The sequence below is a fragment of the Octopus bimaculoides genome, chromosome 7 (genome assembly GCF_046866305.1).
Source record: "Octopus bimaculoides isolate indiv1 chromosome 7, ASM4686630v1, whole genome shotgun sequence".
NCBI classification, from domain to species: Eukaryota; Metazoa; Mollusca; class Cephalopoda; order Octopoda; family Octopodidae; genus Octopus; species Octopus bimaculoides.
The window spans coordinates 76,380,080-76,394,999 of record NC_142934.1 but is presented as its reverse complement, the minus strand read 5'-3'; the positions used below and the strand labels follow the sequence as shown (position 1 = coordinate 76,394,999).

Sequence of the window (14,920 nt, the reverse complement as noted above, 5' to 3'; positions counted from 1 at the left end):
GGTGTCGCCCACCACCACCACCAACAACAACAATGCGACTACTTCAATACTGCTACTGTAACTACTACTATTACTACTACTCAAAACAATTCCCCCATCTTACCCTAGACCTCTATGTCTATCATACCAACTCCACTTCTATTTTTATCACTACGGCAACTAAGTATTTTAACTGTTTAAATATAAAATAAATTGGTTGTGCTATGAAGAAGAGCAAAAGTTTAACGTTTCGGATATTTTATGATTGAGTCCTATGAGAGTTGTAATTAAATTCTCTAGCTTTTTTTTTTAATGTTGTTGCCTTTTTGCTTACGAATGCTTACTTTCGTTGGTTTATTATTTAATCTAAACTTAACATAGTCAGTGGCACATTTGAAAGAGTGACAAAAAAAAATTGAGCTATGTAGTTATCTCCCTTCTCATATACAGGATCAATTTTATTGAAATGAATATTCACCTCTAAAAAAAATATTGGGGCTTGGCACCACAAGTTAAAATTATTAATATTGCGGATAGGGTGGTGGATTGGTAGATTCGTTGGAATATCGGACAAAATGCATTGCGGTGTTTGTTCTAGCTCGTAAAGAGGTCGAATTTATCTTTTGCCCTTCCGGGTTCGATAAAACTCTGTCAGTCAACTACTGGAGATCAATATAATCGACTGTTCCCTGACTTCATACCTAAATTAGAAATGATTATTATTGTTTAAAGATTATTATTCTCATTTTTGCTGTTTTCGCTGAAGTGTCGGGAAAAAATGCCTTCTGGTATTTGTTCCAGTTCTATAAATTCTGTGCAAACCCCCAACCGAAGTCAACTTTGCATTTAATTATTCCGAGGTCGATAAAATAAAGTTCTGGTCAAGCACAATGGTTGATTTTATCGACAACCCCAGCCCCCACCATACACGCACACACAAAATCATGGGTTCATGCTTATGTTAGAGGCGAGATGGCAGAGTCGTTAGTTTTCAGGCTGGATTCCCAAGAGACTATGGACATTTTCCAACCGCCTTCTACTTAGTCCACCCCTAGGTCTTCTGTCAGTTAATGCAGTTTGAAGAATCTGTCTTGCAATCATTCCTGTGACATTTTAACCACATTCCAAAGTATTGGCACTGTGTCCTCTCGATGTGAAAAAGTAGTGGCTCAACCTGAAAGGACTTCCTGATCTCCAAGCTACGTGCCCTGTCAAGTAACATTTCTCCAGTGATCCTTTGGAGGAATCCCATTTTGGCTGTTTATGTTTGCAATCATATTCTTTCAGTCATTACCCAACATTCATGATCATAAATGAGAACAAGCACAAAAACCAAACAGAAGATAGCATGTTTGGATTTTTTACTAATCTCCCTTCTTGTGAGAATTAAATACTGGAGCTGTTGCATTGCACCAGCATCAAGGTGGTGACCTAGTAGAAACATTAGCATGCCTGGCAAAATGCTTAGCGGTATTTCATCTGTCTTTACATTCTAGGTTCAAATTCCGGCGAAGTCAGCTTTGCCTTTCATCCTTTCGGGGTTGTTAAATTAAGTACCAGTTGCATATTGGGGTCAATCTAATTGACTGGCTTCCTCCCTAAAAATTTCAAGCCTTGTGCCTAGAGTAGAAAAGATTACTGCGCCAGCATCTGTAATTCTGTGAGGGCACATGGCTAAGTGGTTAGAGCATTGGGCTCACTATCATGAGGTTGTGAGTTTGATTCCCAGACTGGGCTGTTTGTTGTGTTCTTGAGCAAGGTACTTTATTTCATATTGCTCCAGTTCATTCAACTGTTGAAATGAGTTGCAACGTCACTGGTGCCAAGCTGTATCTGCCTTTGCCTTTCCCTTGGATAACATCAGTGGCATGGAGAGGGGAGGCTGGTAAGCATGGGTGATTGCTGGTCTTCTATAAATAACCTTGCCCAGACTTGTGCCTCAGAGGGGAACTATCTTGGTGCGATCTTGTAGTCATTCATAACCAAAGGGAGTTTTTACCTTTTATCTTTTTTAGCTGCAATTCTAGCATCCAATTCAGCCTCCTTTTTCCATCTTGGGTAAAGAATTACCATTTTTATAAACCACACATGGCTGTGTGATCAAGAAGTTTGCTTCCCAACCGCATGGTTTTGTTTTCAGTCCCCCTGCATTACACCTTGGACAAGTATTTTCTTTTTACTCTAGTGCAGTGTGGCTGTGTGGTAAGAAGCTTGCTTCCCAACCACATGGTCCCAGGTTCAGTTCCATTGCATGGCACCTTGGGCAAGTGCCTTCTATTATAGCCTCAGGCCGACCAAAGCCTTGTGAGTGGATTTGGTAGACAAAACTGAAAGAAGCCTATCATATATATATATTCGTGTATGTGTGTGCTTGTCTCCCTAACAGCGCTTGACAACTGATGTTGGTGTGTTTATATCCCCATGACTTAGCAGTTCGGCAACAGAGTCCGATAAAATAAGTACTAGGCTTACACAAGTGAACCACCATGCATTTTGGGAAGAAAAACCCAGCGTTCACATACTCTCTCCACACCATAATATCAAGAAGTCTTCTTGTGAATGTGACTTGGGCATTACTGTCAGCAGTGATTTGTGCTGGACAAAACACATCTCTAAAATTGTCAAGAAGGCTGAGGGTGTCTTGGCATCACTCAGTAAGATGTTTGTCAGTTGCTCTCCAGCTATCTATTTAAGGCCACACTTGGAATTTGCATCACCAATCTGGAACCGCTGTCTTGCTCAGGACATTGACCTCCTGGAAACTGTTCAGAGACATGCAACCAAGCAAATATCTTCCATCGGACATCTACCATACTCGGAACACCTTGCTTCACAGGGCATAAATACATTGAAGCTCCAACATCTGGCAAATGCCTAGGTAAACACCCACAAAATTACTGATCATCATGCCAACAACCACCTTCAGCACCTTTTTGAGCTCCATGTGCCTAACACACGTGGCCATGCCTACAAAGCAGAAAACAGCACAGCTCCCATGACTTTCGGAAACATTTTTTCACACTCAGAGTTGCTGAAGCATGGAACAAACGACCTGCATCAGTTGTTAGTTGCCGAGACATTGCATCCTTTAAAACCTCCATGCTTCCTGAAATTCACCAACACTACACCTGGTATCTCCCCTCCACTATACGCATGAACACATGTATATCATGACTCATACACTGTTCACTTACCTGACATTTGTACATAATTCTATGTACTGTACATGCACCTATGATCAGTTGTAGTGAACCTGAGGACTATACACAATAATTTCATTATTATTAAAGAATAAGTCCTGGGGTCAATTTGTTTGACTAAAGGTGATGCTCCAGCATAGCCATAGTCAAATGACTGAAACAAGTAAATAAATGAATGAATATTCTTTGCTGAGAAGTTAACAAAAGGACTAAAACATTTCCAGTTTCCTTCTGTGTTTACTGGGTAAAAAAACAAAATAACATTAATCATTGATAATTAGGTTGCTTTTTTTTTACTCACAACTTATTTATTTTTAGATTTTTAATGCTTCATGGATTAAATATGTTAATGTTAATTCATATACAATTTACCAGGTTGTTGAGGCACCACTCTGACTGGAAGTTAACTCTATAGTGCTCATTTGTTAATAATTCTTGATGCTCCAGTAACTTCGCTCTAAAGATTCTTTATATTTAACCCTTTAGCACTTAAGAACAAATTTTCTTCTTGTCTTATGTTCAAACAGGCCAAATCAGGCCTCTCAAAACTACTCTTCAAGGTCATCATCATCATCATCATTTAACATCCGCGTTCCATGCTAGCATGGGTGGGGCAGTACCACAAGAGCCGGCCAGGCAAAAGCCTGCACCAGACGTCTGTGATAGTTTTGGCAGGATTTTTACAGCTGGATGCCCTTCCTAACACCAACCACCTAGCAGAGTGGACTTGTGCTTTATATGTGGCACAAGCACAGGCAAGGTGATAAGTGCTTTTTACATGGCACAAGCACAGGCGAGGTCGTTTTGGCAAGATTTTTACAGCTGGATGCTCTTTCTGAACACCAACCACTTCTCAATAAACAATCAATAATAATAAGAGCTCTCACAGAGCACAAACCTCCACCAAGGCAACATCAACGTCCTCTCAACGATTAGCCAGAGATGATTTTTAAAATAAGAATGTTTGAAATAAACTCAACTGCTTTCACATACAAGAATACTAAAAATGAACCCAAATTAAGTAAAAAAAAAAAACCTGATAATAATTATTTTTACAATTTATTCAAAATCCTGTTAGAGTCAAAGAGAGAATCAAGTTACAATGGAATGAGACTGAGTGAGTCGTTCTTAGCAGTTTTATCACATAGCAGGGGCATATGTATGAGTGTGGGTGTGAGAGAGAGAGAGAGTGGTGTGTGTGTGTGTGAGAGAGAGAGAGAGTGGTGTGTGTGTGTGTGACATTTCAACAATTTTTGAAAATTGCAGGAAAATAGTGTAGAGTAATAAAAAACATAAAAAAGAGAAAAAAAGCAGTGGAAGAAACCTTGATATGTTTTCACTGAAAACTTTATTCAAAATATCTCTGGTGTTGATGAAAAGTTCATAATATTTTCAAGAAATTCTCTCTTTCAAAACAGAAATAAATCAGCTGATGGTAGAATTCAGCGCCATCATCAGATATCATCCACCCTCAGCCAGTTGAATACTCGATATTGCCATCTCAGTCTTTCTTGTGTTGTCCTTATATTTTCACTGTATTTTAAGTCTGTTCAATTCTTCATATTATCTATCCATGTAACTCAATCTTTTATCCCTCATTTTTCTTGCCTTCTGCTATAGCCTTAGTGAATAACCAAAACCTTGTGAACGAATTTGCTAGATGAAGACTGGAAGAAGCCTATCGTAAATATAGTGCAAAAATTATAAATAACATGAAGACAAGGTAAAAAGACAGACTGTATTAGGTTTACGTACAGGAAACAGCTTTCATACTTTGGGCATTTGCTCTTCTACGGAAAGAATAAACGAGGAGAGAAAAGACAAATGGAGAGAAAGAAAAAGAACAAATGTGTCTCAGAAAGTCACCATATGCGTGTGTTTATGTTTGCGTGTGTATGTGTGTGTGTGTGTGTATGGGTACTCTTGTCTTGATATTGCATGATTGTTGTAACCAAGCAGCACTGTCATCCAAGCGGTGTTGTTTGTTTCCATGTCTGGTCATGGAGAAATGTTACCTTGTTTGGAAACAGGCGGGAGGTTGGTGACAGCAAGGACATTCAGCTGTAGAAAATGTGTCTCAACAAGTTCTGTCTGACCCATGCAAGTGAGGAAAAGCAAACATTAAATGATGACAATAACAGACAAGGTAATGAGCTGGCAAAAGCCTTAGGGCACTAGGAGTGGGTGGGGGGAAATGCCTCGTGGTATTTCTTCTAGCTCTTTATATTCTGAGTCCATGTCACATCAAGATCAACTTCACATTTCACCCCTCTAGAGTCAATAAATAAAGTATCAGTAAAGTACTGGTGAAATTTAATCAATTGTATCCATTATACCTCTTCTTCCCAAGACTGCTGGCCTTGGGCCTGAATTAGAAACAATTATTTAAATATACAAAAAGCTTGTCAAAACAAGAGATTATTTTATAATTGGAACCTTCAGTTGGCCAATGAACAAGCCTCTCTGCAGTTACTCAATCTGTTAGAAATAGTAGTCAAATCTCACTCAAATTACACTCTACTATCATGAAATACAGAAATATTACTTTAGGTAATGGAGTCTAGATTATAGTAGAAACGGGATGATATGGCCATGTCTGGAATGCTTTGATCATAGGTTTACTTAATCAGGGCTGATCTAGGAATAAAGAACAACTATATCTAAATCTTCGTGGAAGCACATGGCCTAGTGGTTAGAGCAGCAGACTCATGGTCGAGGGATCGTGGGTTCAAATCTCATACTGGGTGATGTGTGTGTTTATGAGCGAAACACCTAAGCTTCTCACAGCTCCGGCAGAAGGTAATGGCAAACCTCTGCTGACTCTTTCACCATAACTTCCTCTTACACTTTCCTCCTGCATCTAGCAGCTTCGATGGACTGGCGTCCAGTTCAGATGGGGAACCCATATGCCAATGAAACCGGGAAAGAGCAAACAACAACAATATATCTAAATCTTCACATTCAGAGATGATAAAAGAGTATCAAGCAATGGTCTAGCTCCAGCAGTGCTGTAAAGTACAAGTCAATACTTGAGAGAAAAGTGCTCTGGTTTGAGTTTACAAATAACTATGAACAAAACTGAGGATTGGTATAAACATAAATAGTTATAAAACAATCACACATGAGAAGATGTCATTCATAAATTATAAATAATTTAAAAAATAACAGCTGTGGTTTTTATGTATGTATTATATCCGTGCTAGAATACATTGCACGTGCACCCAGATTCTGATGAAAAATATCTTCAGATTGCTAAATTGTGATACACAAAAACCAAAGATTGATACAAACATAATAAATAATTGTAACAATTGTCCTATATAAGATGATAGTGTTCATGAATTTTAGTATACAAAAGGTGCAGGCATGGCTGTGTAGATAAGAAGTTTGCTTTCCAATCATGTGGTTTCAGGTTCAGTCCCAGTGCAAGACAACTAAGGAAAGTGTCTTTTATTGTAGCCCAGAGCTGACCAAAAAACCAAAGCCTTGTGAGTGGATTTGGCAGACAGAGACTGAAAGAAGCTTGTAGTCTGTGTGTGTGTGTTTTCCATTAGGTAAAATGACTTTTCCTCTCCCACTAATTTGTTTTGTTTTCATTTTAAAGCTTCCTTTCCAAATGTTTGTTCACCTACTTTTTTTATGAGGGAGGGGGGGGGGGGGGGGTTCAAAAATGTAATTTGAAATTCAATGGGTACTGAGTGACACAACAAGAGAAAGAGAGAGAGAGATACAGACAGGGATAGACAGACAGACAGTGACAGAGAAAAGCAAACATAAGGTTGGTTTAAAGTTGGATCTCATAGTGAAGTATGGTTTTAATACAGTGTAGTACTCAACCTCTCTTTCCTTCCTCTTTTCAATTATATATGAGCCATGTCTATAACATTTGCTACATGTATGCATAGGAGTGGCTGTGTGGTAAGTAGCTTTCTCACCAACCACATGGGTCCAGGTTCAGTCTCACTGCGTGGCACCTTGGGTGAGTGCTTTCCACTATAACCTCAGGTCGACCAAAGCCCTGTGAGTGGATTTGGTAGATGGAAACTGAAAGAAGCCTGTTGTATATATATAAATATATATGTATGTGTTTCTCCCCACAACGGATGCTGGTGTGTTTACGTCCCCACAACTTAGCAGTTTGGCAATAGAGACCGATAGAATAAGTACTCAGCTTACAAAGAATGAGTCCTGGGGTTAATTTTCTCGACTAAAGGCGGTGCTCCAGCATGGCAGCAGTCAAATGACTGAAACAAGTAAAAGAATAAAAGAACATATATATATATATATATATATATATATATATATATATATATATGTATATATATGTATATATATATATATATATATATATATATATGTATATATATATATATATGTATATATATATATATGTATATATGTGAATGTTGAATTTGACCTGTGAAGTCTGTTTACTTATGAACTTTGGGCATACTTGTATGAGGGAAGTAAAAGACAGTTTTGAAATATTTTTTCAAATATTAAAAAAAAGGAAAAGACATGCACAAATACAAATACACACACACACACACATGTATATATTGAAACTCATTAAGGCAACTTGAGTTGAAATGTACTATTTATTGTTCTTATAAAACTGTAATAAATAGAAATGATTTGAATTTCATGTACAAAAAAACCCCACATAAAACACAACATAAATATAAAAATAAAAATTCCCCTCAGAGATTATCCAGTTGCAGGATGTTTAGTATGGTATCCAGGAAAAGAAAAATCAATGTGAAACTTTTAACACAAAACCATGCTGGAGATCCCAACTCTATGGGATCACTATGTAAAAAAATATATGATGATTCCAAAGGAAAAATCTGAATATTGGCGTTTGGCTAAATTGTAGTGCCATACATTCTACATTATTGATTTACCTGTCATTGATATCAAAACTGTTTGAGACTGTCTTCAGTACTGATACAAAACTAGAGTTTTTTTTTTTACATCTCTCTAACCTAACAGTTTAACAAAAAAGTAAAATAGGGATAATTTAACCATCAGGCTTTAAAACAAGTACTGGAGTCTTATGCTGGAATTCACTGTCTAAACCCTTCAAAGTGGTGCCCCAGCATGGCCAAAGTTCACTGCCTGAAACAAGCTAAAGAGTAAAAACTCATCTTAGACATTGCAATAAAATAAAATAACAAAAAAAAAAACCCAGAAGAATTGTTGACATGAAATGAAACTCTTTGAAATGAATGGAAAACTGGACCATGGAACAGATGGATTCAGTAAAAACATTTTAAAAATAGGACAAAATCCAAAATGTGAGGTAAACTGTTGATTGTCTACATTAGCAGCAATTAATCAAGAATTCATAGCAGAATTTGATCAATTCATTTGGTGTGAAGAATGAAAAGTCTAACATTTCCTATTCTTGCCCTACTTCTCAGAATGGTTCCTTACTCAAGGGCTAGAACTGTCTGATTTTTCACTCCACACAGCATATAGTCTCCTATACACAAAATTAAAAATGCTTAACTATAATAACAGTTGTTACCCTACCAATGATTTTCACTTCGATCTTCGTTAGTTGAGCTTGCATATCCTTATAAACCTAAAAACTATACTAGCAAGGATTTTACTCTTGGTTAGGTAATATTCGTAGATTCTGTTGGTCATGCTCGGGAATCCAGCAGCAATGATGGTTACTTCTGACAGGACCCTATGGAGGAGATGTCTGTAGACTCTTCCCACAATGACCTTCCCAGGAATAATGGATACTGGAAACGGATGGATGGATGTCTGGACAGAAGGAGGGATGGATGGATGGATTGATGGATGAATAGGTCTCTCCAAGCCAAGCAGGTCTGAAGAAAGGGACTAAGTGAGAATCATCATTGGAAGTCAAGGGAATCAGTATGCCAGATGTACCGATGTTTTGGCAGAGGAAAGCAATAACCAACAATGAAATTCACAAGATGTTGGAAGATGGAATTATACTAATGACATTGATAAGAGTAATCTGGTTGTGAAAGTGAAACATTGCAAAACAGCTATAGAACTAGTGACTATAGATGTTATTCAGCAACTGAAGTCATTTGCTGTGAGATCAAGGATTGTTAACCTGTGATCCCAAGTCAAAATTTGGTCATGTAATACTTTAAATTTTAAACAATTATCATTTGTTTTTGGCTTCTTCAGAGTTGAATATAGCCCAAGTGGAAATGAATTTGTGGAAAGACACCATTGCACAGTCAAGGCCATAGCTGAGACGGGGAAAATCTTCCCCACAGAGGTGGTCCTCTGGTACAACATGTCACCCACAGATGGGAAGTCGGTCCTGCAAAGAACAGAGTTCAGGTACAAATAGAGACACCGGAAAATGAGTATCACAGCATTTTGGGGAAGAGAAAGGACCTGCACCAGTTCAGATAAGGTATGAGGTGTGAGTAAATCCTTTCAATGTGAAGTGCACAACTCAGTGGAGAAAAGGAAAGGTGACAGAAGTGCTTGCTGACGGAACGCCATTGTCACATCCTGGATGGAACGGTCATCTCCACAGCCTTGGACAGCGATGTCCACTTAGGTGGATAGATGACTTTGAAATGGACTGAGAGGATACTGAAGTGATTTTTAGATCAGGGGTGCCATGTGGGGTAGTAAATCAGCATTGAAAGAATTCAAGGAACTGGAAGCAAGGGAGGAACTAAAGTCATGTAAAAAAAGAGGATGTTTTGATCTGCCTCTTTCTTCAATGAGCAGCTAGTATGATCAGACATGTGCAGTGAGTTATGAGAGATTGTAGATTTTAGCCAGGAGGTTACATGGGTAGTGGAAGTGTACTATGTTGTGCAATAAGTTTTCCAGTCAGAGTGCAGAGTAGTTCCCTCTTTTGAAGTTTGTTTCGCCAGCTCAAGGTAAGAGCCTATATGCTTTCCATCCTTCATATGACGGGAGGGTCGATGAAACAAGTACCAGTCCAGAAATGGTGTTAACTTAATCAACTCTAAAAAATTGGCTTCAGCCCTACAGAATTATCACCCTTGAAGGCAACAACCCTGAGTTAGCTCACTCTAAAATACCCAGCAGTTCAAGAACAGTGGCTTTTGCTGATCACAAGTCCAGTCACATAGAAAGCCTTAACCACTGATAACTACTCTTACAAGAACACTGAAGGGCATAACATTTGCCACCATTACACACACACACACACACACACACCTACAAGTCATTAATGCGTGTGTATGTGTGTGTGCGCACATGTATTACATCCCTGGTCCAACCAAAGCCTTATGAACTGATTTGATAGATGGCAACTGAAAGAAATCCATCACATATATGTATACATATCACATACATGTATTTGTGCCTCATATTTTTCCTCAGAGCTGAACATTTAACACTGATGAATAAAGAAGACGATTTGCAGGAAATGATGTGGGCTAAAATGGAAAAGTAGGGTGCAATCATGAAGGAATTGGAAGTGCATTGTAATCAGGAAGGTGAGAGTGTGTGTATGTGTGTATGTCTTTTTGTTTTGACGTCACTCGGTACTTGCAAGTGAGCATCACTGTCATACTAAACAGTGTTGTTTGCTTCCAATCTTTCATGAAAACATGTCTGGGTATGGGAGAAATAGTACCTCACTAGGAAACAAGTGAGGGTTGGAAATAAGAAGAGCATACAACTATGAAGAAACTGCCTCAACAAGTTACATATGATCCATGTGAGCATGGAAAAGGGGACATTAAAACAATGGTATGTGTGTGTATATATATATATATATATATATATATATATATCTATCTATATATATATATATATATATATATATATATATATATATATATATATATATATATCATCATCATCATCATCGTTTAACGTCCGCTTTCCATGCTAGCATGGGTTGGACGATTTGACTGAGGACTGGTGAACCAGATGGCTACACCAGGCTCCAATCTGATTTGGCAGAGTTTCTACAGCTGGATGCCCTTCCTAACGCCAACCACTCCGAGAGTGTAGTGGGTGCTTTTACGTGCCACTGGCACGAAGGCCAGTCAGGCGGTACTGGCAATGGCCACGCTCAAAATGGTGTATTTTACGTGCCACCTGCACAGGAGCCAGTCTAGTGGCACTGGCAACAATCTCGCTCAAATGTCTTACACGTGCCACCGGCACAAGTGCCAGGAAGGCGACGCTGGGCACAGGTGCCATCACGATTTCACTTATAAATATATATATATATATATATATATATCTTTTAAAGCGCAAATTTCAGAAGGTAAATCACTGACTGATGATTTGAGGGCATTTATTCCAGTAATAATTTCAAAAGTTTTTCAAAAGAGATGCAAACTTGGTAAGCTACAGCAAGTTACAACAAAAGTAACCTGTTTAAAAGAGCAGTAAGGAAAACTGATTAGAGGTAAAATGAACACTTTAGTCATACTACAGACAGCCTCCCTAGTATTGGTGACAGGATAAAATACACATAATACACACAGTAGTTGTGCATGGTGGCAGGAAGGGCGTCCAGCTTTAAAAACTATGCCAAAAGAAAATGTAGCAAATCTTTTTATTTGCAGCATGTGTCAAGATGACAAAAGACTGCAGCAGGTACCAAGATCTTTTAAGGACTTGTTCAAATGACGCTAGTAGGGGGAAAAAAAGATGATTAGGAGGATAACAATAATGATGATGACAATAATGATGATAATGAAGATGATAATAGAGAAAGTTGTGATATGTTGGTGTATACAGTTGAGAATGGGAGAGCCCAATATGTGGTTGCAAAGTATAAACTTTATTCACATTGTATTTTCTACTTAAGGTTTCTTTTTTCTGAATGCCAGATGAAGTTGTGAGGGTTCGCATTTCACAGACACTAACTTGGACAGGTTTGGACATTTTATTTCTGTCTTCTTTGTAGGATTCTCTATGGCCAGCAACATATACCATGGTCATTACCTGACCGTGGCACAAATGGAAGGGTTTAACAATCAATTCAGGGCTCTGGATTGAGGAAGAACAACAGGAAACTTCCAGAAAATAAAGACTTCCTTGCTTGCCAGTCCTTTTTGGCAGTCTTACAGCTGGAAATGGATTAATGTCATTGCGGGGAAAAATTGCACTCAGCACCATCAAGGGAAGCAAGAAAAATGGCATGTATATATAGTGACACTTGTCTTCTCCAAACAATTATTTACATAACAATCTACAACTAAAGTTGCACATAAAAGATTAGAACATACAATTATTCAAGTGGAGAAGAAATAAATGTCTGACATCGAGACATCACTGATTGAAGGTGTGTCTGAGTAAATGTATTTATGTGTGTATGTGTGTGTGCATGTATGTATATGAATCTGTATGTGTAGGAAGACAAAGCATAAAGAGAGGCCAAAAAAAAAAAAGGAATGAGAAAGGAAAAGAGGGAGAGAGAGAGATACAGAGAGAGAGAGAAGGAGATGAAGAGACTCAAAGAAATACAGAGAGAGGAGTCTGAGGTTGAGTTCTTACATGATAAAATCATTGTTACTGGAGTCTTTGATCTAGCAGGCACATTGCTCTACTGAAGATGTGAGCAAAAGAAACAGGTAAAAGTCACCACATTATAAGCCCATATTATGAGCTATAAAACTGCTTCAACTGCGCTTGGAGAATTTTTTGAAAAATTTGAATGGGTTCTCTGAAAAATAAAGAAAGAGATGAAAGAAATATGAATTGCATTAGAAGAAAAATATAAAATGATCTTGCTTAAGCACAGCAATACTGATATTGAGTTGTTAGAACGCAATATACTTATGCTTTAGAGTAAAGTGTTAGGCAGGTACATTAATTAATAAATGACAAAAGAACAGGAATCATATAATCACCAACTGACTGCTTGAACAACTTAGTAATACTCATACAAACAAACACCTCCCCCACCACACAGTTCGTTTATATATGCCTATACAAACAGGTGTGAAGGCGCAATGGCCCAGTGGTTAGGGCAGCGGACTCGCAGTCATAGGATCGCGGTTTCGATTCCCAGACCGGGCGTTGTGAGTGTTTATTGAGCGAAAACACCTAAAGCTCCAAGAGGCTCTGGCAGGGGATGGTGGCGAACCCTGCTGTACTCTTTCATCACAACTTTCTCTCACTCTTACTTCCTGTTTCTGTTGTGCCTGTAATTCAAAGGGTCAGCCTTGTCACACTGTGCCACACTGAATGCCCCCGAGAACTACGTTAAGGGTACACGTGTCTGTGGAGTGCTCAGCCACTTGCACGTTAATTTCATGAGCAGGCTGTTCTATTGATCGGATCAACTGGAACCCTCGACGTCGTAAGCAACGGAGCGCCAGTTTCAGTTTCATACAAACATGTATCCTTGTAGTTATCAGGAGAAGTGTTTAGTCATAGGATACTGATACTGTCACAAGACAATTGTGCAATCCATGCCAGTATGGATAAAGTGGCTGTGCATGTCATGATAATGATGACAGTATGTTAATATGTTACACACACACACACACAGAGAAAGAAACAAGAAAGTCAAATCAAACTTACTGAATTTTGATGGCTTTTTTTTCGTGATGACTGGCTGTTCTCGTGTTCTTATCACAACATCTTCATAGGGATTCGATTCTGGAATAGACATTTGAGACACAAAGGAAAATTAGATTGTGATAAGTTACTGTTATTCCTACTGTAGTGGAGAGAATGCGATCTCCACTAAGATGGCTGAGATAATACATACACACACACACACACACATATGTCTGTGTGTGTTTGTTTCCTCCTACTCATTCACTGATTGATGTCCCTGTAACTTAACAGTTCAGCAAAAGAATCAATAAAATAAATACCAGGTTTCAAAAAAAAAAAAAAAGACAAACACAAAAGATAGAAGTACTAGGGTCGATTTGTTTAACTAAAACCCTTCAAAGCAGTGCCTCGACATAGCTGCATTCCAATGAATAAAACAGGGGAAAAGATAAAATGGAAAAGACTACTTATTTAAAATAGTAGGGTATGGTTTGAAGGGGATTTGGTTTTTATTTCTAGCAGATTGAATGAGCATCCACAGACTCTTGTCTTTTCCTCCGTAGGTATCTTAACAACTGATGCTCAGATGATAACAACGACGACGACGGCTTTAACAACAACAACAACGAAAACAATATTATCATGAAATCAATGAGGAGGCTTGTAGCTGGTTGCTTGCTCCTCTAGAAATAGCAGCAAAATCTGCCTCAAACTACACTATCATCTACTCAACAAACTACAAGATGAAGCATGACTATTATGCTATTATAACGACATAGATAACTAGATACAATAAAGTATACTTTATATATGGCTTACTAATCAGGCGGTCGATGCTGGAACAACTTTATTAAAATGATTGGTTAAATAAAACAAGTACGCTAACAATTAAAGGGAAATAACTCAATATATTACACTGGAAAAGCCATGCTTAAAATTTCACTCCACAATAATCACGAAAATTCATTGTGAGCGCAAAGACTACAGTCAAACTGCACCAAAATGCAGACGTATTTATTTCTTTATTGCTCACAAGGGGCTATACATAGAGGGGACAAATGGATTAAGTCGATTACATCGACACCCGGGGGTAACTGGCAATCGACCCCGAAAGGATGAAAGACAAAGTCGACCTCGGCGCAATTTGAACTCAGAACGTAACGGCAGATGAAATACCGCTAAGCATTTCGCCCGGCGTGCTAACGATTCTTCCAGCTCGTCGCCTTAGCATATTC

The 14,920-nt window shown here is 38.4% G+C and overlaps 1 protein-coding gene across 3 annotated transcripts in view; it reads right to left on the bottom strand.

The window, feature by feature from the left end:
• Positions 1 to 4,508: 4,508 nt before the first annotated feature.
• LOC106878152 (uncharacterized) overlaps positions 4,509 to 14,920 on the bottom strand; it is a 44,447-nt gene continuing 34,035 nt past the window's right edge. The window contains exons 4-6 of one of the 3 annotated variants that reach the window (XR_016242668.1): positions 13,707 to 13,784; positions 12,675 to 12,843; positions 4,509 to 7,423 (exon numbers count right to left, since the gene is read on the bottom strand). Coding sequence is in view for 1 of the 3 variants with exons in the window: in XM_014927286.3 (XP_014782772.1) it covers positions 12,800 to 12,843; positions 13,707 to 13,784 (122 nt within the window). In the remaining 2 variants the exon portion in view is untranslated. Of the gene's footprint in view, positions 7,424 to 11,937; positions 12,844 to 13,706; positions 13,785 to 14,920 lie in introns of those variants that run through there. The other 2 variants (XR_001410469.3, XM_014927286.3) reach the window with 2 other exon arrangements.